Raw genomic sequence first — 24,290 nt, 5'->3', positions numbered from 1 at the left:
TGAATCACTTAGGAAACAAGTCCCAGTGCGTGTGAGGGTCTATCTAGATTAGGTTCACTGATCTGGGAAGACACATCTTAACTGTGGGTGACTCTATTCCATAGGTAGGCTTCCAGGCTAAAGAAGAAGGAGCCAGCTCTGAGTGTGGGGCAGCCATCCCTTTTTGCTTTCTGACTACAGATGTAGGATGTGATCATTTGCTTGAAAGAATGACTTCTAGCCTTTGACCACCAGTCTGTAGGTATCTTTGCCAGTGAAGTGTGTGTTTTGGAGATAACAGATAGTTGGAACTTGGCTTTAAATTGTTGTTGGTGAGTGCAGGTTATTTACATGTAAGATTATTAATGAGGGGTACTTGCTAACATCTGCAATTGCATTGGTTGTCTTCTGGATTATCTTGTTATATTGTTCTGGTTCCTGGCCTCATGGCTGTTCTGCCTCAGCTTTCTCAAGTGCTGGGTTTACAGGCATTAACTTTAATTTGTATGCAGGTATGTGTGTAAGGAGGTATATGTATGTGTGCATCTGTACATATATGTGTGTGCTGGAGGACAACCTTAGGTGGTGTTCCCCAGGAATGCCACCCATCTCTTTTGAAACAGGGTCTTTAATTGGTCTGAAATTCACCAATTAGGCTAGAATGGCGGGCTAGCAAATCCCAGTGATCCTCCTGTCTCAGTGCCAGGATTACAAATGTATACTATTCATGTAGGAATTTTTCTTCTTCACTTTTTTGAGGCAGAGTTTTTTCTGTAGCTTTGGAGCCTGTCCTGCAATTCACTCTGTAGATCAGGGTGGCCCCAAGCTCATAGAGATCCCCATGCCTCTGCCTCCCTGAGTGCTGAAAGTAAAGGCATGCGCCGCCACAGCCCAGCACTTCAGGGATTTGTATGAGGGTTTGCGGAATACAGCTCAGGTCCTTATGGATCTCACCCACTAAGCCATCTCCCTAGCCCCCATATGTTGTTTCCAACTAGTGTCAAAGTCTTACTAAGGGTACAAAAAGTTAACTTTACAGTCTCAGTGTGTGTAAAACACTTGCAAGTCTGTGCTGGTCTAATCACTAACAGACTCTGAGGCATCAACTAGAAATTGCAGAAGCAGGGGAAATGGGAGTGGGAGTTAGATTAGAATTGTATGAGGAGAAAAGAAATGCTGTTTTTAAAGGCTTCTCAGGTGAGACAGTCTGGGTTGAAATCATGTTCTCCTTTTTCCAGTGTATTAGGCTTGACTTTTTATTGAAATATAATTCATATATGGGAGTGCACACATTTTTCTAAACTGAACAGATCCATGTGCCCATATCAGATCAGAAAGCAGAACAATACTGACGTGGCCGGAAGGCCACCCACACTCTGGTAAGTACTAACCCTGTGAGGACTTTAATGCCCACTCCCCGAGGTTGTCTTAAGGGTTAGGTAAACTACTATCTGCAGGATGGCGGAGTGCTGAACTAACACTGACTATTGTCATGAATCTCTACAGATACTCTGTTTCCTTCATCTGGAGATAGCGTGAGGAGGTGAGACTCCTGGGCTCAGATGAGAGGCTTTTGATGAAAGGTCTGCTCTGCTCTGCTTGGTTCTAGACTCTTGAGAGAAAGGATGACTCTGAGCTGGGAGGTGCTCGCATGCAGCCCCAAGCAAGACTCAAGATCAGAAACCTTCCTTCTTTCCTGATGCTTTGAAGCAACCCTCTGCCTGGCTTGTTGATTACATGGAACCCCGAGGGGGCTGGGGTCCTGAGCCTCTCTGCTCAAGCCCTCACCTGTCTCACCAGTCCAGTTTCTCTGAGAAAATGGTTTTCAGAGTTCCAGGCAAGAGCTGTCTGGCTCCCCCAAGAGGCTTAACTCCCTCCTCACTGTATTTCAGTCCCCTCATGGTGGCTCTTATCTTGGTACCCAATGGCTCTAACTCCTTGTGAAGCCAGGATCTGAACCGTGTCTCTGGAACTCCAGCTGCTTGGGAACAGAGCTGAGGTGTTCAGGAAGGGAGGGAAAACGGGGACCACTGATGAGTCCCTGTGTTTCCAGGGAACAGAGAGATGAGGCCAGAGGTGACAGGAGCCCCTCAGGCTGTTCTTGTTCTGAGGATGGTATGAGAGTTTGGTTCATTGCCACAGCCAAGTGACTCATCCTGGGCTTCTGAATATGTTTGTCGAAGTCACCATAGCTTAGGGTCTGGGAGAGAAGCAAAAGAGAAGGAGGTATACTGTATGTGGAGTCCAACCTCCACCTCCAGGTCAGGCGTCAGGCTAGACATTTCTTCATTTTGTGTGTACACATACATACACATACACACACACACACACACACACACACACACACACACACACACGAGTGTTGTGTATATATGAGTGAGTGAGTGTGTATGTAGTGCATGAGTACATAAATGCTGTTTCACAGGAGATGTCTGCCTTACCCTTTGTGAAAAGGTCTCTCACAAGGTCCTGGGGCTTGTCAACTGTGTCTGATTGGCTAGCCAGTGAACTCCAGGAATCTACTTGTCTTTACCTCCCCAGCCTTGGAATTACATGTATATACTGCCACATCCAGCTTTTTCTATGGGTGGTAGGGATCACACTCAGGTCCTCATACTTGCACGACAAGCACTTTCCCAACCGAGCCATCTCCTCTAAGCTGGATATTGATCCACTTTGACCTCTTAGATGGGAACTGGAAAGAGCTCTCTACCCTGCTCCTCCTCAGGGAGATGGGGGGACCCCCGGGTCTTGATATCCCTGTCTGAGCTGTGGGGTCTGTGATCACAGGCAGGACTTTGCCAGCATTCTGTGCACGCTGCTCCATCGGGTGATGTAGACTATAAAAGGACAGCAGGAGATACAGCTTCTAATCCTACCACAGACACATGGAGGCTGAGGTGAGGGTAGGAGAATCATGCAGCTGTTCCCAGGGAAATCCTGGGGATTCCCTCATCTCGCACCTGTGCAGGATGTCCCACCAGAAGCCTGGGCTCTGGACTCCGAGTCACTGAAGTTTCAGGAAACAAGGCCAGGTCACTGGAGGCAGGGGCTCCCAGGATGTAGCTGGTGTGGCCCTGTGGCTGCTGAAGCAGCTGTAGGATATGGCTGAGGTCTGAGGACATGCGGGACTCTAGTCTGCCAAACAGAGCAGACATGGTTAAAGTCAGGGTTCTGAGCGCAGCTCAGATCCTGAAGAAACCTCTCAATTTTGTGATCTGACCCCTTCCCACTGAGTGAAATGGCAGTCTGAGGCCTACCTGAAGAAATTTACCCACTAGGATCCACAGCCCTTGCCCAAATTCCCTTTAGCACACCCTTATCTTTCATGGCACCAGGGACTAGGTGTGGTTCATACCACATTCAGTCCTAATGATGCTTCGAGTAGGTATTCTAATTTTACCCATTTTATGATATGGCAAACTGAGGCACCAAGCTGATATGCCCAGAGCTTGTTCACACTTTAGCTTATGAGTTACACAGACATATTTTGAACCTAGGACTGCCATCCTTGCCTTCAAGTCTTTACTATGTCATTCACAGGAAACATCCCTTTTCCAAGAGCCTCTGTGGTTTGTTATTGCACATGGATGTGTTGCTTTCCCCAAGATAGTTCTTTGGCAAATACTCAGGTTTGCTGGAGGAAACCATCCAAGAAGTTATGCTTAGTGACATAGAATTAGAAACCTATGGTAAATGGGTTTGCCATTCTAAAACCCAACCAGGCACCTAGCAATGTCCCTAAAATACCAGGAGGTGGCGCTCACACCCAGCTACATTCTTTGCAGCTGCCCCACCCTTGCCAGAAAGGCTCTCACCTGTTCATCTGGGCCTGGAGCTGCTCTAACTTAGAGCCTAGCTCTTGAGGCCAGCAATCCAGGTTCTGCTGTGGGTTCGGAGGACTCGGAGGCATTTGCTGTAGCAATTCAGGCCAAAGCCCAGATGTGTCTGAGATGCTCAGGGAAGGGGCTGCACCTTCAGGAGGGAAGGGGATAGCCTTGGCTATGTCTGACTCCACAGGCCTGTTGCTTCTCACCAGAACCCAAGTGCTCTCCCTACTTGTCATGTGAATACAGAGTGGGGAGTGGCTCTTCTTGTCTGAGAGCTCTGAGGACAAGGTCCTGTTTTTATGGAAGTCTGGCTTCCAGGACCCAACTGGGTATATCCCTGGGAGGGGAGCGGGGTTGGGGGGCGCTCAGCTTAAATGGACTGGTCAGGGTAGGGATTCCTTGCTCCGGTCTCATTGCTCATAGAGCTGCAGCCTGAGGAGGTGTAGGGATCTCCTGGTACCTTGATACAGAACCTCAGGCACTTGGCTAGTCCCCAGCTCCAAAAGCAGTGCCCAGCAATCAGTGAGCTCTCCCTCTCTCACTCAGAGGACACAGGCCAGCAGGGCTGGGAAGAGGGATAAAGGCTTCTATCCCTTTGTCCAAGGAAGAATCGTCCCCTGCCACAGAGTGGCTGAGAAACCCTCTTTCAAGGAGAGGCAGAACAGAGGGGACACTAAGAGGGGATGGAGACAGGGCGAGGCCCTGGGCAGGGACTGTCTGAACTCACCTGACTGGCTGTCATTGATGAAGAAGCCTTGGGGTTCTTGGTTGCCTGGGGCCTGTCGGGGTGATGCCTGGAGACCCCCATCTGCCTTGTAGGGAACAAGAGCAACAAGTAACAGGGACCAAAGCTGGGACAGGGCCTCTCTTTCTCTCTCCTCTCTCTCTCTTTCTCTCTCTCTCTCTCTCTCTCTCTCTCTCTCTCTCTGTCTGTCTCCCTCTGTCTCCCTCTCTCTCTCTTTTTCTTCTTTCTTTCTTCTTCTTCTTTTTTTTTTTTTTTTTTTTGTTCCTCCCTGTCCCCAGTTTCCCTCTCTGGCCCCTGTAACAGCTGGATGAAAAAGTAAAGACATGTGTCTGGACTCCATGGGAGATCTAGTTGGCTTCCTGTAGGTGTTCTGCTAAGAGGACCTCCAGCAGAGGAACAGGTTTGGAGTTGATGACTTCACACTGGGTGACCAAGTAGAGTCCCCTAGAAAAGTCCTTAGAGGTCCTATGAATAGCAAGACTTGGGGGTGAACAGCACTTTATTCACCTTTTCTCCAGTGTCCTAGCACCTCACGCCTCAGCCTGGGCCAGTGAGTACTGTCTTTTGGTGAAGATTGGGTCTGGAACCTCTAATCTAGTGGTATCCATGGTAGCATTCTTGGCTTCCCCCTTTCTGGCACCATGAGACTTGAGGGCACCTTGGGGTTACAGTTGACTCAGGCCAGCTAAGACCACGGAGACCACATCTCTTCTGCCCTAGTGTCCAGTCGCTAGACACAAAGGTCACCAGATGGCTTCCAATAGCTAGGCTAACCAAGCAGGGTACTTACTGGATGACTCTTGTGCAGTTCAAGAAGAGGACAGAGAGTCACAGAGGGAACAACATGGGGAGGGACAATCATAGTAAGAAAATGTACCTTAGCACACCCTCTAGAACAGTGGTTCTCAATCTTCCTAACGCTGAAGCCCTTTAATACAGTTCTTCATGTTGTGGTGATCCCCAGCCATAAAATTATTTTTGTTGCTACTTCACAATTAATTTTGCTGCTGTTATGAATCATAATGTAAATATCTGTGTTTTCCAATAGTCTTAGGTGACCTCTGAGAAAGGGTCATTTCATCCCCAAAAGGGTTGCAACCCACAGGTTGAGAACTGCTGCTCTAGAAGCTGTATGCCAGGCCTAGACCATGAGATCCCTTCTCCCGAGGCTGGAGGATGGTAGTCAACAAATAATGGAGGTGTGAAGGCTCGGTGCCCAACCTAAGCCATGGTACCCCGACAGCAAGTCCCTCCCCTCTTTCTTATTAGTTGATTTCAGACTCTCCCTCCAGGAAGGGCTCTCAGAACCTTCCATTGAACCTGTAGTGCTCACCCTCCTTGGCGAACTGGATGTACTAGCTAGTTTTACGTCAACTTGACACAAGCTAGAGTCATTTGGGAAGAGGAAACCTTAATTGAGAAAATGACCCCCACCAAATTGTCCTGTGGGCAAGCCAATGGTGCATCATCCTGCTTGATGTGTGAGAGCCCAGCTCTCTGTGGGCTGTGCCATCCCTGGGTTGGTGGTCCTGGGTGCTATATGAAAGCAGGCTGAGCAAATCATGGGAGAAAACCATTAAGCAGCATTCTTCCACTGCCTCTGCATCAGCTCCTGATTCCAGGCTCCTGCACCAACTTTCTTGGATGGTGAACTACAAGCTATGAGATGAAATAAACCTTTGCTCCCCAACTTGATTTTGGTTATGGTGTTTTATCACAACAATACTAATCCTAACTAAGATACCCCAGAAATTGAATGTCTCTTGTTTACCCTTATGATTTCTTTGGCTCTTTAAATGAATGTCACTTTATTTCTCTTGGATTGTTGAGTGCTAAGATTAAAGACAACTGTATCATTATGCCTGGCACCATGGGCCCTTTGGGTGTCAGAGCCCATCTTTTTTTGTTTGCTTGTTTTAAAGCTTAGTGCCATGTGATGGGAAAGCCTGGTTTTAAAGCCAGACAACTTGAATTCATATTTTTTGGCTCTTCTATTTACTAGCCATATGACTCTGGCCCACTTACTTACCCTATCTGATCCTTATTCATTTAGATAATGGAGATAAGAACATTCACATGCAAGGACAAGCTTAAATAAAACAACCTAAAAGAAGCCTGACTTAGCTCACAATAGCTGCTCATTAAATGGGAGCAATCTAGTGGTAGCTATCTAGTTAATGCTATGTTGGCCATAGTAGGTATAGAACATCCCAGCAAAGGATGCAGGAGGAGTCGAAGGGAAGAAGCAGTGGCCAAATGAGTCCCTTAGAACAGGCAAATCAACTCCTTAGCAGGCTGGCTGGATGCTATCCACAACCAGCTCTCTGTGAACCACCACCACCCTGACCCACAGGCCCAGACTCACGTCCCGCAGGTTGAAGGTGACCTCTAGCTTATTCCAGAAGGTGTCTGCAAAGGCGGGGTACATGTCCAGCACCTCCAGCAGGTCTGCTCGATGGATCTTGTGCAGGTCACAGTAGGTCAGGGCACGTACATCCGCGCTAGATTTGCCTGGCCTGGCCTGGAGACTAACAGGCTCCCCAAAGATGTCATTCTTTCCTGCAGCCGGAAGAACAGTGGTCTCTCCAGGGCCTGGCTTCTTATGAAGACCTTCTCTCGGGCCCCTTGACTGTGATCTTCCTACCTCCCACCCCAGAGATCCCACAGAGCTGGGACCTGGTGCTGGGGGGGAGGTCTGAGGACAGCGTGCACATTGCCTCGGATTCCCTCAGCTGCTCCTGCCCCGAGAAGGTGGGTTCTCTTTTTGTCTCCGCCCCTCAGAACCCCTTCCACTAGAATGTCCTTTTTTGTTGTTGTTTATGCTCTTTAGCACAGTTCCCGTTCTGGCCCAGGGTCCAGTAGGCAGTCAATGACACTAGAGGTTCCTATTTCCTTCTGCTCCCCTGGGCCCACAGAGTAGATGACAGAGGACCCCAGGATGGAAGCTTCCAGAACCCCTGGGCAGGGCCTGGAGCTTCTGTTTCTTTGTCTTCTTACTCTCCATTGTGCAAGCAGGGAAGAGGCAGTATGGCTCTGGCAGGAGAACCCTGGGAAGCTACCTCCTGTCTGTACTTGAGTGTCTTCAACCCTCAAATGGGCACAATGGTGCCACCTACTCCACTGTTTGCAGGGGGCAGAGGTGGCGGGTTTTAGAAAGTATCCCTCAAAGCAAGAGGCCCCAGGCTAGGTCAGTGTAAGACACAAGGAGCTATGGAATCTCAGGGTGGGCATGGGGTAGATGGTCAAGGTAGGTGACACTCAAAGCCAGGAACTATGCTGGCCATGGGATGTAAGCATGAGTGAGAGCTCGTCCATGAGGAGCCCTTCAAACCCCTGAAAGGCTTAAGTTGCCAAGCTTACAGAATTAGCTCTCTTAGAATTGGATGCAGCCGAGAACTATGGGCCACGAAAGAGGGAGGGGCTCATCCTGCCTAGCATTGTTAAATCAGGGAAGGCTTCCGAATTCAAAAGGAGTAAAATTCCAAGAGGATCAAGGAGGAAGGGAATTTGGGCATAAGAAATAGAATGTGGTCATCCCTGCATAGTCAAGGCTGAGGGAAGAGGAGCCAGAGTCACAATTTCCAGGGACCATGGTTTCTTTCACTCCTTTGGCTCCCAGATAAGTCCAGCCTCCTCAGCCTTGTGGCACTGTACAAAGGACACTAATAGTTTAGCACAGACAGAGGGATCAGTGGAGCCTAGGCATGTGCCACCAAGTGAACAGGATGGAAGGGAGGGGGCTGGGGCTTAGAGAAAGAAGGGACTTGCCAGGCTCACACATGGAACCCTGGGTATCTGGGCAATGTCATACCAACCCTTATTTTTTAACACAGGAAAAATTGGGATCTAATGTCTATTTCTACTCAGGACAAGACGAGAGGATTTCTTGTCTCTCACTGAAACTTAAATTGGACCAGCTTCTTAATTATTAATATTAATTATTCCTCCCATGCAGGTGGCATTTGTAATATGGCTTAGATAAAAGGAAAGGACTCACAGCAGAGCCCATGCTGTAGGCCAGACTGGAGAAAGACTGGGTCTGCCTACCAGGTACAGGGTGGGCTCTGAAGACAGAGTGGCAGCGTGAACCCAGGCTCTGGAGTCACAGGGTGATGGGAAAGGGTTGCCTAGCTGCATCGTGGGGTACTAGGGGAGGGAGCGTGGACTCCAGGAGAGACTTGATTGGGTGGACTCGGGGGTTTACATTTGTCTGCAGACCTTAGGGACCTATGGAAGGGTTCTGAGTGAAGAGGAGCCTGTGCAGACGTGAATCACTTGGCTTTCAGAAGGCAGAAGCACTGAGGATGGATGGACCTAATGAAGGCCACACGACAGAGCTCCTGGCACCTGTCCAGGAGGGCAAGACCCAGTAGAGGCTGGTGTAGAAAACAGACCTGTCAGTAACGGAAAGAGTGCTCTCTGCATGATGGGGGCAGAGGAACGGAACCTGGCAGGATGCCCCTGTAGTTGGCTTTAGTCCGGACAATGGGAGGGTAGGGGATGCTGAAGAGGCTGCCTTTGAGGAATAGTGAAGGTGTCAAGTTGGGATCTATTGCACTTGGTCTGGCTTTTTTAAATTTTATTTTACTTTTTTGGACAGGGTCTCTTAGAGCCTAGACTAGCTTTGAGCATGTGTCACCATACCTGATTAAAGCAGTGCTGGAGATGGAACCCAGACTTTTCTGAATGCTAGGCAAGCGCTCTACTAACTGAGCCACATGCCCGACAGTCTACCTGTTTAAATCTAAGGAGACACGGAGGCTGGGGCACAGCTCTGAGGAGTCTTTTGTTTTGTTTTGTTTTGTTTTTTGAGGCAGGATTTCTATGTATTGCTTTGCAGCCTGTCCTGGAACTAGCTTTGTAGACCAGGCTGGCCTCGAACTCACAGAGATCCACCTGCCTCTGCCTCCTGAGTGCTGAGATTAAAGGTGTGCGCCACCAGCACCTGGCAGCCCTGAGGGCTCTTGTGGCTTGGGCTGTGGGAGTAGGGGGCTGGCTGGTGAAGCTGTGAAGTGTATGAGAGTGTAGCGCCAGCCCTGGGTGATACAGCTGAAGTCGGAGCTGGGGACTTGGGGTCAAGGACAAGGAAGATGCAAATAGAGGACTCTGAGGTGCTTGAAGTCAATAGACTTGCCCAAGAGTCACATGATAGGCAAGGAGCTGTGTTGAGGATTCTTTGAACTAGCTATGAAATTCTCTGGGATTAGCAAGATGGCTCAGTAAATTTAAAGGTTTTGTGGCCAAGTCTGACAACCTAAATTTGATTGCCACAGACTACATGGTGGAGGAGCAAATGGGCCAAGCTGTTCTGTGACCTCGACCTGCTGCTGTGCGTCTACCCCATCAGTAAATTAAATTCAAAAACAAAAAACCTTTAAGGGTTGGAGAGATGGCTCAGCAGTTAAAAGCACTGATCCCTCTTCCACAGGACCAGGGTTCCAGTCCCAGCACCCACAAGGCAGCTAACAACCGTCTGTAACTCCAGTTCCAGGGGATCCAACACCCTCACACAGACATACTTGCAGGCAAAACTTCAATGTACATAAAATACAATACTAAATTACTAAAAAATAAATTACTAAAAAACAAACAAACAACAACAACACCTTTTAAAAGCTCTCTGTCCTGGCCCATGGTTGGTCAGTAAAAGATACCACGGTATTTATTAGGAAGAAGGCGGTCCGGTTAGGGCCGCTCCAACCTCAATGCTGTGCCAACCCCCATGACCCACCTAGAATGGCCACGACCACGTCATCGCGCAGGATCTCGATGGAGCCTCGAGAGATGAAGTAGAGCGTGGAGAGCACATCGCCCAGGTGCACCAGCGTGTCTCCAGGCGGTGCGTGCGTGGTCTTGAACTTGACCGCGAGCGCACGCAGGCACCCCTTGCTGGCACCTTGGAAGGCGGGGCAGTGCTGCAGTAGCGCACGGTGCAGGTGCAGGCAGATGTCGGCCTGCAGGCACTCAGGGAAGCCCTTCAGCACCTGCGGGTGGGGGGCGTGGCGAGTCCCTCGGAGCACAGCTGGGGCTATGGGTGTGGTGTGGAGGAGTGGGGTGGAGTGGGGGTGGGGGCCAGCCTGCACTGGGCTCCGGACCACCCCCAGGGCATGAGACACAGCAGGTCTCACCCACTCCCAATTAGGGCTGCAGGGCTCACCGCGTTCATGTCGATGCCATTTGTGTAGGACCAGGCGTGCTGGAAATATTCTTCCAGGCGCTGCCGCAGCGGGTTGGGGATCTGGTGGAAGCGAATGAACTCCTTGACACGCAGCATCTGCGTGTGGTAGCGCGCAGTGCCCGAGTACAGGCGCTGGATGATGGCCGACACGTTGCCGAAGATGCTGGCGTACATAAGGGCTGGGGGCGGGGCGAGATGTGAGTGAGGGGATCTTGGGTAACTCCTGCTTCCCAGACCTTGCAGAACCCGGGAGAAGGACCCCTCTTTGTCCATGATGAGGGCAGAAGCGCCAAGGACAGCACTGGTGCACACAGGGACAAAGGCCTTGGGCTACTGCCCTCCTCATTCTACTTTGTGCCACCTGGCACCCAGGCTCCGAGGCCAGACTACTGCCGGAAAAAACAACAACAAAAAAGCCAAACAAACAAAAAACTAGGGCACACCCCCCACCCCCGCCCCGCGCAAGCTCAGTTTGTTTTCTCCTTCAAGTTGCAAAAATATAATACAGGTAAAACAATTGGCCTCTCATTTTCACCTTCTCCCCCTTTTCGTTTCCCTGTGTTTTTCTAAATACTTTGAACATGGCAACTTAATGTGTAAATTTCCACACCACCTCTAGAGTTCTTAACCGGGGTGTTTTGGGAGGCAGGGAGCTCTGTGTCAAGACTGTGAGCATCCAGCCTCCCAGCTGACCCTTGGGCTGGCTCTGGGACTACAGACTTCCTAGCTGTGGGTCTCCGACAAAGTCAAGACCTTTGGCTTCTCCTCTGGGACCTGGGCCCCTAAGGGAATTTGGTTTGACTTCTGTGACTGCTCAAGGGAGTGGCCAGTAGGACCAGCTTCGTGGCACCCAGCCTGTACTAAGAGCCCAAGTTATTTCTCAGCTGTCACCACCTAAATTTTTAAAAAAATAATTTTTAAACAAGGGCTCCATGTTTTATTTTACAGTGTGCCCTGCAAATGACTTGGCCTAGACCAGCGTCTCAACAGTTGCTAAGATCTCTATATGAGTGGTACACGCATATCCACAAACCGACTTGTACACAAGGGGCGGTACCCCGCATAGCACAAGAGCACACTCACAGCCAATGAGCATGACGCAGATAGAGAAGACCTTCTCAGAGTTGGTGTTGGGTGACACATTGCCAAAACCCACGCTGGTGAGGCTGCTGAAGGTGAAGTAGAGGGCTGTGACATACTTGTCCTGTACAGACGGTCCCGAGGCTGGGTCGCTGCCATTATAGTGCTTGCCAAGCTGTGCGCCCAGGCTGTCCAGCCAGCCAATCTTAGGCTCCAGGTAGGGTCGTTCCACGTTGCCGATGGCGTACCAGATGCAGGCCAGCCAGTGTGCGATGAGTGCAAAAGTGCACATGAGGAGGAAAAGTACGGCGGCTCCGTATTCAGAGTATCGGTCCAGCTTCCGGGCCACACGCACCAGCCGCAGGAGGCGTGCCGTCTTCAGTAACCCGATCAAAGTGGTGGTCTGGGGGCAGGAAAAGGTGGAGAAAGCCAGGGAGATGTCAGCTCTAGAATGTTCAGTGGGGACAAGAAGGAGACATCAGGTCAGCAGGAGCAGGTCAGGGGAGGCTCCGTAGCGATGATGCAGGAGTGCACCATGGGAGCGAAGCTAGTTCTCCAGGCATAGCGAAGGGAGAAAGGATGGGAACTCTTCATACAGGACCACAGAGGCATGGAGGTATGAAGTGGTATGGCCCATACAGGAAACCAAGTATAACCTTGCACCTGAAGCTCACAGTAGGAGGTGACAGGACAGAGAGAAAGGAGTCTGGGTAGGATGTGTGGCCACTCCATTGGGTCTGAGGATCCAGAAAGATCTTGGTTTTAACTCCAAAGGTGTTGGGAGCCATAGCAGATTCTGAGTGAGGTGTGGCAGGGTTGGCTAAGGGATCTGAGACTTGCCCCAGCTGCTGTGTAGAGGGGGCAAAGGCTGGGGAAAAGGTAGGGATGAAGGCTACTCAGGGTAGGAAGAGGCAGCAGAGAGGGGAGGGGAGGACTTAGGGATGGTTCAGTGGGGGGGGTTGGGAGGTAGGGTATACTTGATGTCCCCTGTTGGATAGGCAGGGTGATTGGAGAATGACTGGAACCCAGAAGGCAGAATGGCATGAAAATTTCTCATGTTATCTGCAGGAAGCAGAGTGGGCATAGAGAAGGGCCGAGGCAAGAAGGGATGCAGCCTGTGTAGCCCCTTCTACTCCACAGTGAGAATGGCTCACAAGTTAACATAGGAGTAGGACTATATATCCATCCCACAGAAAGCAGAATTCTAGACCAACTGGCAGCCTAATCCTCTAATTGGGCTTGATAAGAGGGAGGGACAGAAGGATGGTTCCTATGTCTGCAGACATAGCCACTCTTTCTCTGAGGCTGGGAGGTAGCAGGTGTCTGAGGCTCCTCTGTCTCCGTTTGCGGTCTGCACCAATGATGGGCATCATAGCTGTGAGGCGGGAAGGGGCCAGCATAGCTGCTGGCATGGATCAGGTGTGCTCACCTCATCTGAGCCAGTGCGGAAGATGAGCAGGTCAAAAGGGATGGCAGCCACCATGTCAATGAGAAACCAGCCCTTGAAGTAGTGGACAGCGATTCGTCGGGGGTGGCTGACCACCTCATCATTAGTGTTGACATAGGTGGTTCGGAAGTTGATGACAATATCGACAACAAACATGATGTCCACGATGAGGTCCACCACGGTGAGTGGGCTGCAGGTATAGCCACAGGTACCACGCTGTGATTCGTCCTGGTCGCTGAGCAGAAAGGCGGCTGAGTAGGGTGTGAAGACTGCTGTATAGATGACCAGAAGCAAGATAAGCCAGTCCCACACGGCCTTGAAGGGGCTGTAGTGCAGGATGGTACCTCGGTGGATGCGCGGTGCCTGTAGCTTATACTCTGGCAGCACATCTGCGCCCAGGGACAGGACCTGGGATGGAAGCCATGGATGGTCAGTGGAAACGGGCAGCATGAGTAAGTCAGGTCTAGGGGGAAGATCTGGGAAGGGGGAGTAGCTGTGGGTAAGTCACAAGGGTCTTTAAGGGCAGGGTGACAAAGGAAGGGAGGAGGTCGGGTGTGAACACAGCTCTGCTACATGGTTGATCGAAGGAAGCTCACAAGCATTCTCAGAGACAGCCCCTCTTGGGGTGAGCGGGGCCAGGCCTAGCACCATCTTGATTATGTTCTAACGAAGATCCTGGATTGAGAGTTTGGTAGGCTGTTTGTCTTCAATAGGCTTTAGAGGCCTACTGGTTTTGTTTGTTTTAGTGTTAAAGATTAAACCCAGGACCTCATTACACATGGCAGATCAGTGTTCTATCATTGAGCTAACCTCCCAACCCAAGTTTGGGGTTCTTGATGGGAACAAGTCACTTCCAGATGAGTCTTCGTTCCTAAGGTCCAATGAGGGTCTTTCCTGGACCAACTGTCAGAGCATCCCATGGAAAGAGCTAAATTTGGGTTGGAGTTTAGCCTATCTGGACACTTAACAGGTCCTGGGCTCCATGGAGCTCCATCTATATCACTCATGAGTCATTACACTCTGTAAAGTGCTTCCTTTCATCCCTGATACCCTTGCCTCCAAGACTATAACAACGGGCAGTTGCTAAGGCAGAAGCCAACAATTCCCAGGCTCTGCCCAGCTGCTTAACATGAAATAAGGCATCTGGGGTATTAGGAAGGGCATATGTTTTGAAGCCAGACACTCCAGGCTAAATTCCAGGGCTGCTATCTGTTTCATCTGTGCCTTGGGGCAAGCCATGTAACCTGTGATGCCCCTGTCCCCTCATGTGTAAGACAGGACAACAAATTGCATAGGGTTGTGAGTAAACAAGACGTATCTGTTTGCTTCTAGGTCATCCCTACTCTATCATCCTACTTTGACACTGTTCCAAAAGGATGGGATTGATGAAGGATTGACCACCGACTCCTCCATCATCAGTTGTGTTCCAAGGAAATCAGCCATGCAAGGCTTTGTTTGATCTTGCAGACTAGATCATCAGTACATGGGATCATGGGGAGAAAGAAATCAGCCTGAGTACTGACTTCCGCTAAAGTGGTCCTGATCATCAAGATTAAGTAGTCCAGACCCCCTCAATGGGAGCCACAGAGTTCTGCTGTGTCCAGCTATTAGCCTTTGTCCTTGTTTATTTTCCCAGGAACCCACTTGGGATCCCATATAGACTTGGACCTTACTTTTTCATTTTTTTTCTCTACTCTGATATGCAGCTCTGACCCCATAGTTACTCAGCTCAGTAGCTTGTGTCTCTTCACCTAGCCAGCTCTGGGTCCATGTGGACTTTCAACCAGGACCCAAACCAAAGCATCCCTGGCACCAGGAACTCTGATGCAAAGTAGCAGGTCATGTTGCCACACCCTGGGATGTCAGAACTCTCCTCTCTGCCAGGCCTTTTCTTAGTCCTGTCTGTAAGGCTAAATTGTCTCTTCCATACCTGGGGTCTGGCACTGGCTTTGCTTCAGATGACAAGGGGCAGGAAAGGGATTGTCCCCTGTGAAGTCCCTTGCTCATCCATGCCCAGCTCTTCTCCATGGCTTAACAAAGCTCATTCTGTCTTTTGAGTTGGCACTCCTTAATGGCCATGGGTCCTCGCAGACCATTTGGCCTAACTCTCTCCTGCATATGAAAGCTCTGAGGCCCAAAGGTAGGGGTGTCCCTTGTCCAAGGTCACATAGTGAGTCAGTGCCAGGATCCTGCTCACTCGAGTCTCCACCAGGGTTCTATTCATTCCCCTCTGGAAGAATCAGGCCAACAAGCCCCATGAGACGGGACTTGGGGTCAGTTGAAACAGAGGACCCAGGAAGGGACATTTGCCTTGGGCTGACCAGATAAAAAGCTGCAATGGAGGGGCAGAGAGGGGTGGGTCCCCAGGAGGTTGTTCAAAGTTAGCCAGGGGTACCAGCACAGCCCCGCCTGTCAGGCAATATCCTATAGTGAGGTAGAAAGTGACCACCATTCACTGGCATTGGCTGGGGCAGGGCTCATACAGTCCCCACTTCCTCTCCTTTTGTCTGTCTGGTCTTGATCCTCTGTGCCGCCCCTTCCTTGTGATGGCAGAGCCTTAGGCAGGCCCTGTGGTGGCCCGTGTGTTTCTTCCTCCTCCTGCATCTCCAGGCCTAGAAGGAGCTCATGGGCCTTGCTAATCTCAACCTCTGCTGGTTTCAGGAGCTGGGACACAGGGCTCTGGTCTCAGGGCAGGCCTTCGTAATGTAACTCAAACCGTACAGGAGGAGGCGGAGCACTTAGACCAAGTTGTGAGGGGGTTTGACAAATCACATCTCTCTCTACTTAGTCTGAGGCCTTGGAAGGGACCCTGGAGGTCTGACACAGCCCACCACCCCTGCCCTGCAGACTCATACCTGGGTGACCTTTTCAGTGACATTCTGTGTCCGCTCCACCACCTTGTGAGGAGCAATGATCTCAATCTCTGTGGTGGAGCCCGAGCGGTGCTTCTCCAGGTTGAACTCCACAAAGTTGAGTGTAAACTGTGGGATCTGGCTGACGGTTCTGTACTTGCCCCTGCCTGGGCCGGGCCCCTGTCCACTCGGCCTGCCGTGAGAGCCCTCTGAAAGCAGGGTCAGGGTCAGAGCAGCCAGGGCCGGGGTGGTGGCCTTGACTCTCTCTCACCAGTTATCACCTGACAGTGCTTACCAGAGCCCAGGAAGCTGTGTGACAACAGGCGCTGGCTCAGGGTTCGGCTGCTGCTTTTGGCCAGGAGCTGGGCCAGGTCCTCAAAATTGAGGATAAACATGATGACAGCCCCATCCTCATTCTTCACCGGAACCACATCCACCAGGCAGCGGAAGCTGGAGGCTGCAAACCCCATTATTGGGGATAGGGTCGGTCACCGAGGAGGCCCTTCCTGTAGTGGCCTGGCTAAGCAAGGGCCTGAGTGAAGGTCAAGTGAAGGATATCCACTAGAGAGGAGAGGCCTGGACAGTGAGCAGAGCTATTTGGCAGAGGGTGGGTGAAGCTGTCCAGCAGGTCTACACTCCCCCCCCCCCCAGCTTCCACAGGACAGAGCTGCTCATTAGGAGATAATATGGCATCAGGTCCAGTTCATGCTCAGCCCTCAGCTCAGGGCTTAGCCCTGAGGTTTGCTTCTGTGGTAATTAAAACTGAGCAGATGGGGGTGGATTAGGTGGGGGGGGTGAGGGAGGGCTTGCTATCCTCCTGTAGCTCTGGATGGCCCTGGGCTCAGCTCCCATACAGCCATCCCACAAAGATGCCTGCTTCCCTGATGCTGGAAGGGAATTGCTAGGAACACATCAAGTGCTGGGCAGGGAGCCAATTGGCACATTAGGCCTAAGGAGGTCCTGGGAGCAGGCAAATGAGAGCTCTGAGACACTGATTTGTTGGAGCTGGCGGGAGACATGGGATGAGGACCCCTAGACTCTCAGCAGATAAGAGGTTGGGAAAAAAGGGAAGGGCCTCATCTTTGAGGAGAGAGCTGGAATGTGCCCCCAGGCAGAGGCTGGGACCAAGGAGTAGACAGGGCAGTGACCTGAGGGGCTAAAGAGGGAGGGAGAAGGGACTCTGGAAACAGAACATCTTAGTGCCCCAGATCCATCTGTTGGCACCTTATGCCTCTGGCCACACTGTCCTCTCCTTGCTCTAGAGTCTCGCTATTGACTCATTGGCAGATGGACCAATACGAGTTAAAACGCTGCCTAGCTCAGAGCCCAGCCTGGGAGTGGACACCCCTTAGGTGCACTACATGTGTTAACTCAAACTATTGTTAGGTGTCAGTTGCAAAAGGCAGGATCCCCAGGGACAGCAGGCTCAGGTGACCACGCAGATCAGAAAGCCAAGCTCGTTTTCCCAGAGGGCAGGTTTGCTGCCTCTGGATTGCAGATGAACTGAAGAAAGCAAGCTTGAGTGAATGTGAGCGGACAATGGATGCAAGCTGCCTGGTGGGGGCATTGCTACTGAGGGACCACGGGGCCAGTCTCATCAGATGCCTTTCTTAGCACTCACTTTTGAACCTGGGGTGCATCCTCCCTCCTGCTTTTTCTCCAGGGAGCAAGGAATCTCCCAGATCAGATTCCTGGACTCCTAGGCACCAGGAAGCCATCTGCCAGCTGCTGCTCGGGCGCAAGAGAGACATCCACACCAGAGACACTGCCTGCCTGTTGAGCCACTCCTGGGCTCACAGTGGTCCAGTGACTCTGGTGATGTTCCTGTCCCTAAGGCCACACTATGCTTTCAGTCTCTCTGGCACTGGGGAAGTCAGTCCAGTACCAGGTGGGGAAGGGGTAGAACCGGGCAGAAGCGCAGGTGCCAGACTTTCTATGCCAGGGCTATCTCCAACTGGTTGTACCCCATTGATGCAGTGTTGGAATGAATGGACCTTTGTATCAGTAAGATCTGGGAAGTTAGCAGGGTCCTTGTATGGCTTTCTATGTCCCGCCCATCATGCCGACTACTTTGGTAGTCGATGGGAGGCGAGATGGATTGGAAAAAGCCAGGGTACTTTCTCTACCTGCAATCCAATCTGGCTATCCTTGAACCTGTGGCCCTCAGGGCCAGTGAAAGAGGGAGTGAATTGCCCTTGTTTGTGCTCAGGAATAGCACTGTGCCCGTGTCCTTGCTCTGTCCCTGCAGGAAGAGCCAGTCTCTGCCTGTTTCTTCCTTCTAGGAGTTCCTCTCAGTGGGGCAGTCTGGCCCAGAACACCCTGCTTCTGCTCTTTCACCCCCTGGCTATGCTCACCTTGTTTCTCGTGACTCATATCCCTTCCCCTCCCCACCCTGACCTTCACCCTCTCTTTTACATTGTGGCGGTCTGAGTTTGAAACCCAGCACTGTATGCACGCCAGGCAAATGCTCTCCCACACCCCTTGCCCTGCCCCAATCTCTTTATGTACACCTCACCCAGCACTGGGCTGAGCGCCTTTTGGGGCTGATGCTGTGAGCTTGATGCTACCAGGAGGGTGGCTGCATCGTGCTGCTCCTGGCTTTCCCACGCTGGCATTTGTGGGTGACCTCACCCTTGCCTATTGTCCTTATCAAGGGCTCCAGACTACAGAAATTCCAGGTAGCCTCTAATCTATCTTGGGGACTAGGGGACTCTGGTGTGGGTTCATCAGAGTGTAGATAGGACTTGGTGAAGGCACTCAGAGATGTAGGAGTGAAGCATCTGATACTGCCTATGCCTCCCACTGCACAGTTATTCATTCTAGCCCTGCCTCAGTCTCCCTTGCTTAGCTGTTAGGGGTTTCCTTTCCTGACAGAAAGATGGAGGAAAGGCCCTGGCTTCTAAAGTTCTCTGACAAGAGTCATTTTTATCAAGTACGCTGGCCTGTGAGCTGGCTATGCAGACACACAACCATAGCTCAGTGGATATAGACTGTGACTTGAGTTTTTAGTAGATTACCCTTCTAAAGGGAAAAAGGAAGCTGGGCATGGTGGTCCACGCCTTTGATTACAGCACTTGGGAGGCAGAGGCAGGTGGATCTCTCGGTTTGAGGTCAGTTTGGACTACAGAATGAGTTCCAGGATAGCCAGGGCTACACATAGAAGCTGCCTCAAAAAGTAAGTGTGTGTGTGTGTGTGTGTGTGTGTGTGTGCACGGTGGGGGATTATAAATAAATGAACTAGAGATGTGTTTAGGACCCCTTCCCAGATTCCTGGTGCTAGGAGTCGGGGCTGAAAGAGAGGAAATCACCATTAGCATGATTTTTGGCAGGATTGTGCAAAGCATATGAATATGACTTTTTGAAAAGAGCCACCTGGTCAGAGTAGACTGTTAATGTTAACGTAAGTTATCTGAGCACCTCAGGACAATGCAGTTCCTCTTCTTGGTTTCAGGTCAATTAAGGATGGTCCAGGCAGCCAAAGGCTTAGATACCAGGACAAGGAAGTCCTAAAGGTGAAATGGTGAAGACTGGAGCTATGCAGCATCAGATATATGGATAATTCTCTCTTTTTTACCCAAAGTCAGTCTCCAGGACTAGGTTCTCAGGGTCCTTTCTGTAGGCTAAAGAACCTTGACAAATTTCTGAAGACCCCAATCTTGATCTCAGGGACCAAGACTTGGCTTTGAACTCTGCCCTTTGTCCAGGCACCTACAGTGTCTGAAAGCCCTGACCTCACCTCCCCAGGGCTCTCTGATTGCCCCTCACTCTCTGCGGTACAGGTAGAGCTCTGGGGCCACAGGGGGTTGGGGGGAACCAGAATGGACCTACTCTCTTGCCACCTGCATTTCCTGTTGTTCCTCTGGGACCCTTCTCACTCCCCTGGCTGTCACCTCCTCCTTGCAATGATGTGAAGAGGCGAGGTCACAGCTTTTAAAAATATTCTGGCTTTGTTAACCCTGTGAGCACAGCCCACCCAAGCCAGACTCTTTGAGGTCTCCTACTTGTTCTATGGCTCCATCACAGCACTTCCCACCTGTGACTCACTTGGCTAGGCCAGAAAGGGACAGCCAGCAGGAGCCAGGATCTGGGTGAGGAGCCCCAGAAGCCCATAAACATACACACACACTCACACTACACACACACACTCACACTACACACACACACTCACACACATACCACACACACACTCACAGACACTCACACACATACTACACACACACACTCACACACACACACTACACACACTCACACACACAACACACTCACACTACACACACTCACACATATACTCACACACTACACACTCACACACATACCACACACATACTCACAGACATACTACACACACACACTCACACACACTCACACTACACACTCACGCACACACTCACACTATACACACATTCACACACACACTCACACTATACACAACTCACACACACTACACACACATACTCACACTACACACACACACTCACACACATACCACACACACACTCACAGACACTCACACACATACTACACACACACACTCACACACACTCACACACTACACACACTCACACTCACACAACACACTCACACTACACACACTCACACATATACTCACACACTACACACTCACACACACTCACACTACACACACATACTCACACTACACACACACACTCACACACACACCACACACACACTCACAGACACTCACACACATACTACACACACACTCACACACACTCACACACACTCACACACTACACACACACTCACACACACAACACACACAACACACTCACACTACACACTCACGCACACACTCACACTATACACACACTCACACACACTACACACACTCATACTCACACACATTCACACACACTCACACACACTATACAACACACTCACACACACTCTCACATACATTCACACTACACACTCACACACACTATACACACCACACACACACACTCACACACACACTCACACTACAAACACACACACATACACTCACACACACATACTCATGTTCCATGCACACACCAAGCCTCTGGAACTTGGGCTTAGTACTCCTTGGTCCCAATTCTAGAGGTGCCTACCCTATATGTGCACTCTGATGGCCCTCATGTTCTTTTCCATGGAGTAGCTTCTTTCTTCTGAGTATTTCTTTCCCCCAAACTCCTGCCTCCAAGCATTGAGAGAATTGAGGTCCTTTCTTTCTTAGGGTTACGCAGAACAAACATCTCTGAGGGAGGATTTCAGTTTGCCACTGACAATGGGATCTTGGGAAAGGGCCTCCCACACCCATGAAATGAAGGGAGTTATCTAAATCAGTGGTTCTTAAAATTAGCAGCAAGTCAGAACCACTGGAGATTTTTTTTCCAGATACACCTGCCTGACTTCATCTTGCACCTTCTGAGTCAGCCTCTCTCTCTAGGGAAGGTATGTTTTGCAGAACATACCCCAGGTAGTTCTAATGTAGAACCAGATTGGGGTGGGGAGACCCTGGTGATTACCAACAGGGTTTCAGTTCCTGATTGTATCCACACTACTCTCATGCACTCAGGACCCTGTCCCCAGGAGGGAGATGCAAGGGCTGGTCCTTAGCTCCTGGTTTGTGTTTGTCGTGCTCTCTGAGGACTTGGGCAACAGTAACAACACACTGTCCCTCTGGGTAAATCACCTGGTTAAGGCAAACCCAAGACTATCTTCCCAAAGAGCTGGACTTAAGTGTACCAGGCCCACTCTTTTGTTCCAGCCAGCAGCCCCCATGCGTTAGCTAGCCTTAGAGACCTTTGTGTGTGTGTGGGGGGGGGGGCTGGCTCCTTCCTTAATTCCCAGAGCAGACAGAAATGAGGGAAGGTTAATTTCCGTCCCAGATACTTAACAGCTGGGGCTGACGGTGATGGAGTGGGTAGCCAGGAAACGGAGGAGGAAAAGGGGAGTAAGAACCTCTGTCCTAGACCAGTACCAGCTCAGTCTCAAGTCCCTTAGAAGACAGGCATCCTGTGCTCCTTGCCTCCCTCTACTAACAAAACCAAGGCCCAGAGTGGGGATAGAATTTGTCTTTGGCTCTCAGGTCAGACCCTTCCCCAGGTCATTTTATGACGAATGAGAAAGAGGGCCTGCAGAACCCTTGGCCCAACCGTGTCTCACCGTCCTTTCGGTAGTAGAGGATGTCCACCTTGCACTCTTCAGCCCCAAGCAGGGCCTGTGCCAAGCGGGACACAGCACTGCTTGGAGTGTTGGGGCCTGTGAGGAAGTCACAGGTACAGGGTCGCTGCATCACCTCCACACGGGAGTAGCCAAAGAGTTCGCAGAAGCCGTCATTGCAGTAAATGATGGCACAGTTTTCCATCTGTGCATTGGCAATCAGGAACTTACGACCTGGAGTGAGAGGTAGACGTTAGGAAGACCCTGGCAGCCGGAAATGGGTAGCCAGGAGAGAAATTATAGGGTCCAAGGGCAACTGAGAAGGGGATTTACATGCCAGGACAGGCGGGGACCAGAGTGAGGGAGGTCAGAGCAGGAGGACCGAGGGAACGTTGTTCCTTCTGGGAGTGCAGAGCAGCATGAAGGTGGCAAGGGACAGAAGTGTGGGGGTGCAGGGGTCAGGCGGGGGGGGGGGGCTGTGGAAAGACCGGCACAGCTAGGGTCAGAAGGGGGGGAAGGCCCCAGAACTCCTGGGATAGTGGAGGGGGTCTGGACCAGGAAGCAGGACTATGACCCTCTGGGAGTCAGTCCTGCTCATTGGGTGAAAAGCAGGAAGTCGAGCAAATCTCTAGGAAAGGCATGAATGGTCTGGGCAGTGACTGAGAGCAGAGGCCAGGGTTTGCGACACCAACAAAACTGCTGTGGGAGGCATAAGAGCTGCACTCTGCTCAGACAGAGAACATATGAGGTGTTGGGGACATAAAAAGAAAAATTCAGAACCCAACCCTCCCCTTCACCTCCTTTTCCTTTTATCCCAACAAAAGTTAGTAAAGTCTGGCTCCTCCAGCCATCCAAACAGCACGCAGATAGTCCTCCACATCCCCAAACCTCACACTTACTCTGGCCCTCGAACTTGCGGATGATGGTGTCCAGGTAAGTGTTTTGGGGAGCGACGTGGCCCCTGCGGACTGGCATCTTTCTGTAGCAGCCACTTGCTGGGAGTCACCCGCGACCTGGCTCCTGATGTCTCCGTCAGTCCTGGGGCTCAGCGGCCTCGGGCTGGGGTGGGCGCCGCCCCCGGGGAGGGCTGTCGGGCCCCGCCCGCCCTCCAGCATCTGCCCTCTCCGCCCTCGCTGGTCCTCCCCCCGCCCACGGCTCAGCGTGCCTCCTCCCTCACGAGGCTAGCTCTCAGGAGCTGTCCGCGTCGTGGTGCTGAAACAAGCCAAGAGAGCGCAGCAAGGTGGGGTCCCGGAACTGGGCAACTTCTCTGGTTTAGTAAGGGCTCTGAATCATCCTAGGGAGAGGGGCCGGGATCCTGGACCTGAGATTCTCTGAAGAACTTACGCTCATGTCCAAATGGCCAGTGGCCTCAGCATCTCCTTGAACCCTCTCTGCTACTGAAGGGCAGTTTCCCAGGTAGGGGAGGGCAGAAGATGTTAGGGGCTTCGGGTAGCCTTTTGTTTGACTGTTGGGCCTGACTGTGGCAATAGGACACTTGGGCTTCTTGCCCACAAATACCATCCAGTAGGTTACCAGTGTCCATGCACATCTGGTGGAAAATCCAGCCAGAGCCTGTTCTAGGGAATTCTAGGAAGATGAGGTAGGATACATACACATGAAGGTACACAAAAAAATGTTCTATTCCACATCTTCTTCAGACGCCTCAGAGCTCTTCGAGCACAGGCAGGTCTTCAAAGAGGAACGAATCTAAAACTGCCTAATAGCAAATGACCACTGATAAAAGTGTCTGAGTGCTGATTATAAATGAACACACTAAAAGGCAGGCAGATCTCTATGAGTTCGAGGCCAGCCTGCTCTACAGAGGGAGTGCCAGGACAGGTTCCAAAGCTACACAGAGAAACCTGGTCTCGAAAAACAAAAACTAAATAACACAAAATAAAATGAATACACTAGAAGAAGCAAATTGGGATGAGATGAAGTTTATTGAAAAAAGGTTTTCTGGAGAGGAGGCAAGAAGGATCGCTGTCCATTAAGCACCTTGATGGATTTGGAACTTTGCAGAAGGTTCCAA

At 51.0% G+C, this 24,290-nt stretch overlaps 1 protein-coding gene across 1 annotated transcript; it reads right to left on the bottom strand.

The window, feature by feature from the left end:
• Positions 1 to 1,837: 1,837 nt before the first annotated feature.
• Kcnh6 (potassium voltage-gated channel subfamily H member 6) lies at positions 1,838 to 23,296 on the bottom strand. Its single transcript, XM_051179062.1, has 13 exons — positions 23,158 to 23,296; positions 22,262 to 22,492; positions 16,407 to 16,568; positions 16,115 to 16,320; positions 13,242 to 13,667; positions 11,816 to 12,215; positions 10,712 to 10,911; positions 10,286 to 10,538; positions 6,920 to 7,113; positions 4,537 to 4,621; positions 3,798 to 3,954; positions 2,943 to 3,117; positions 1,838 to 2,179 (listed from the first exon to the last, which is right to left on the bottom strand). Exons 1-13 carry the CDS (start codon positions 23,231 to 23,233, stop codon positions 1,910 to 1,912), a joined length of 2,835 nt encoding a protein of 944 aa, XP_051035019.1. The 5' UTR covers positions 23,234 to 23,296; the 3' UTR covers positions 1,838 to 1,909.
• Between the last annotated feature and the right edge of the window lie 994 nt (positions 23,297 to 24,290).

Source organism: Phodopus roborovskii, unplaced genomic scaffold, assembly GCF_943737965.1.
Source record: "Phodopus roborovskii unplaced genomic scaffold, PHOROB, whole genome shotgun sequence".
NCBI classification, from domain to species: domain Eukaryota; kingdom Metazoa; phylum Chordata; class Mammalia; order Rodentia; family Cricetidae; genus Phodopus; species Phodopus roborovskii.
Note: the sequence above shows the minus strand (reverse complement) of the source record. Positions and strands in the feature narration are given on the sequence as shown.

Bases quoted from the DNA above. Each gene is read 5' to 3' on its own strand.
- Kcnh6 (XM_051179062.1), bottom strand. From the start codon at position 23,233: ATGCCAGTCCGCAGGGGCCACGTCGCTCCCCAAAACACTTACCTGGAC. The intron at 16,321-16,406 runs GTAAGCACTGTC...CCCTGCTTTCAG, and splicing joins ACACAGCTTCCTGGGCTCTG to AGGGCTCTCACGGCAGGCCG. The intron at 7,114-10,285 runs GTGGGTCATGGG...TTCCGGCTGCAG, and splicing joins CGTGGTCGTGGCCATTCTAG to GAAAGAATGACATCTTTGGG.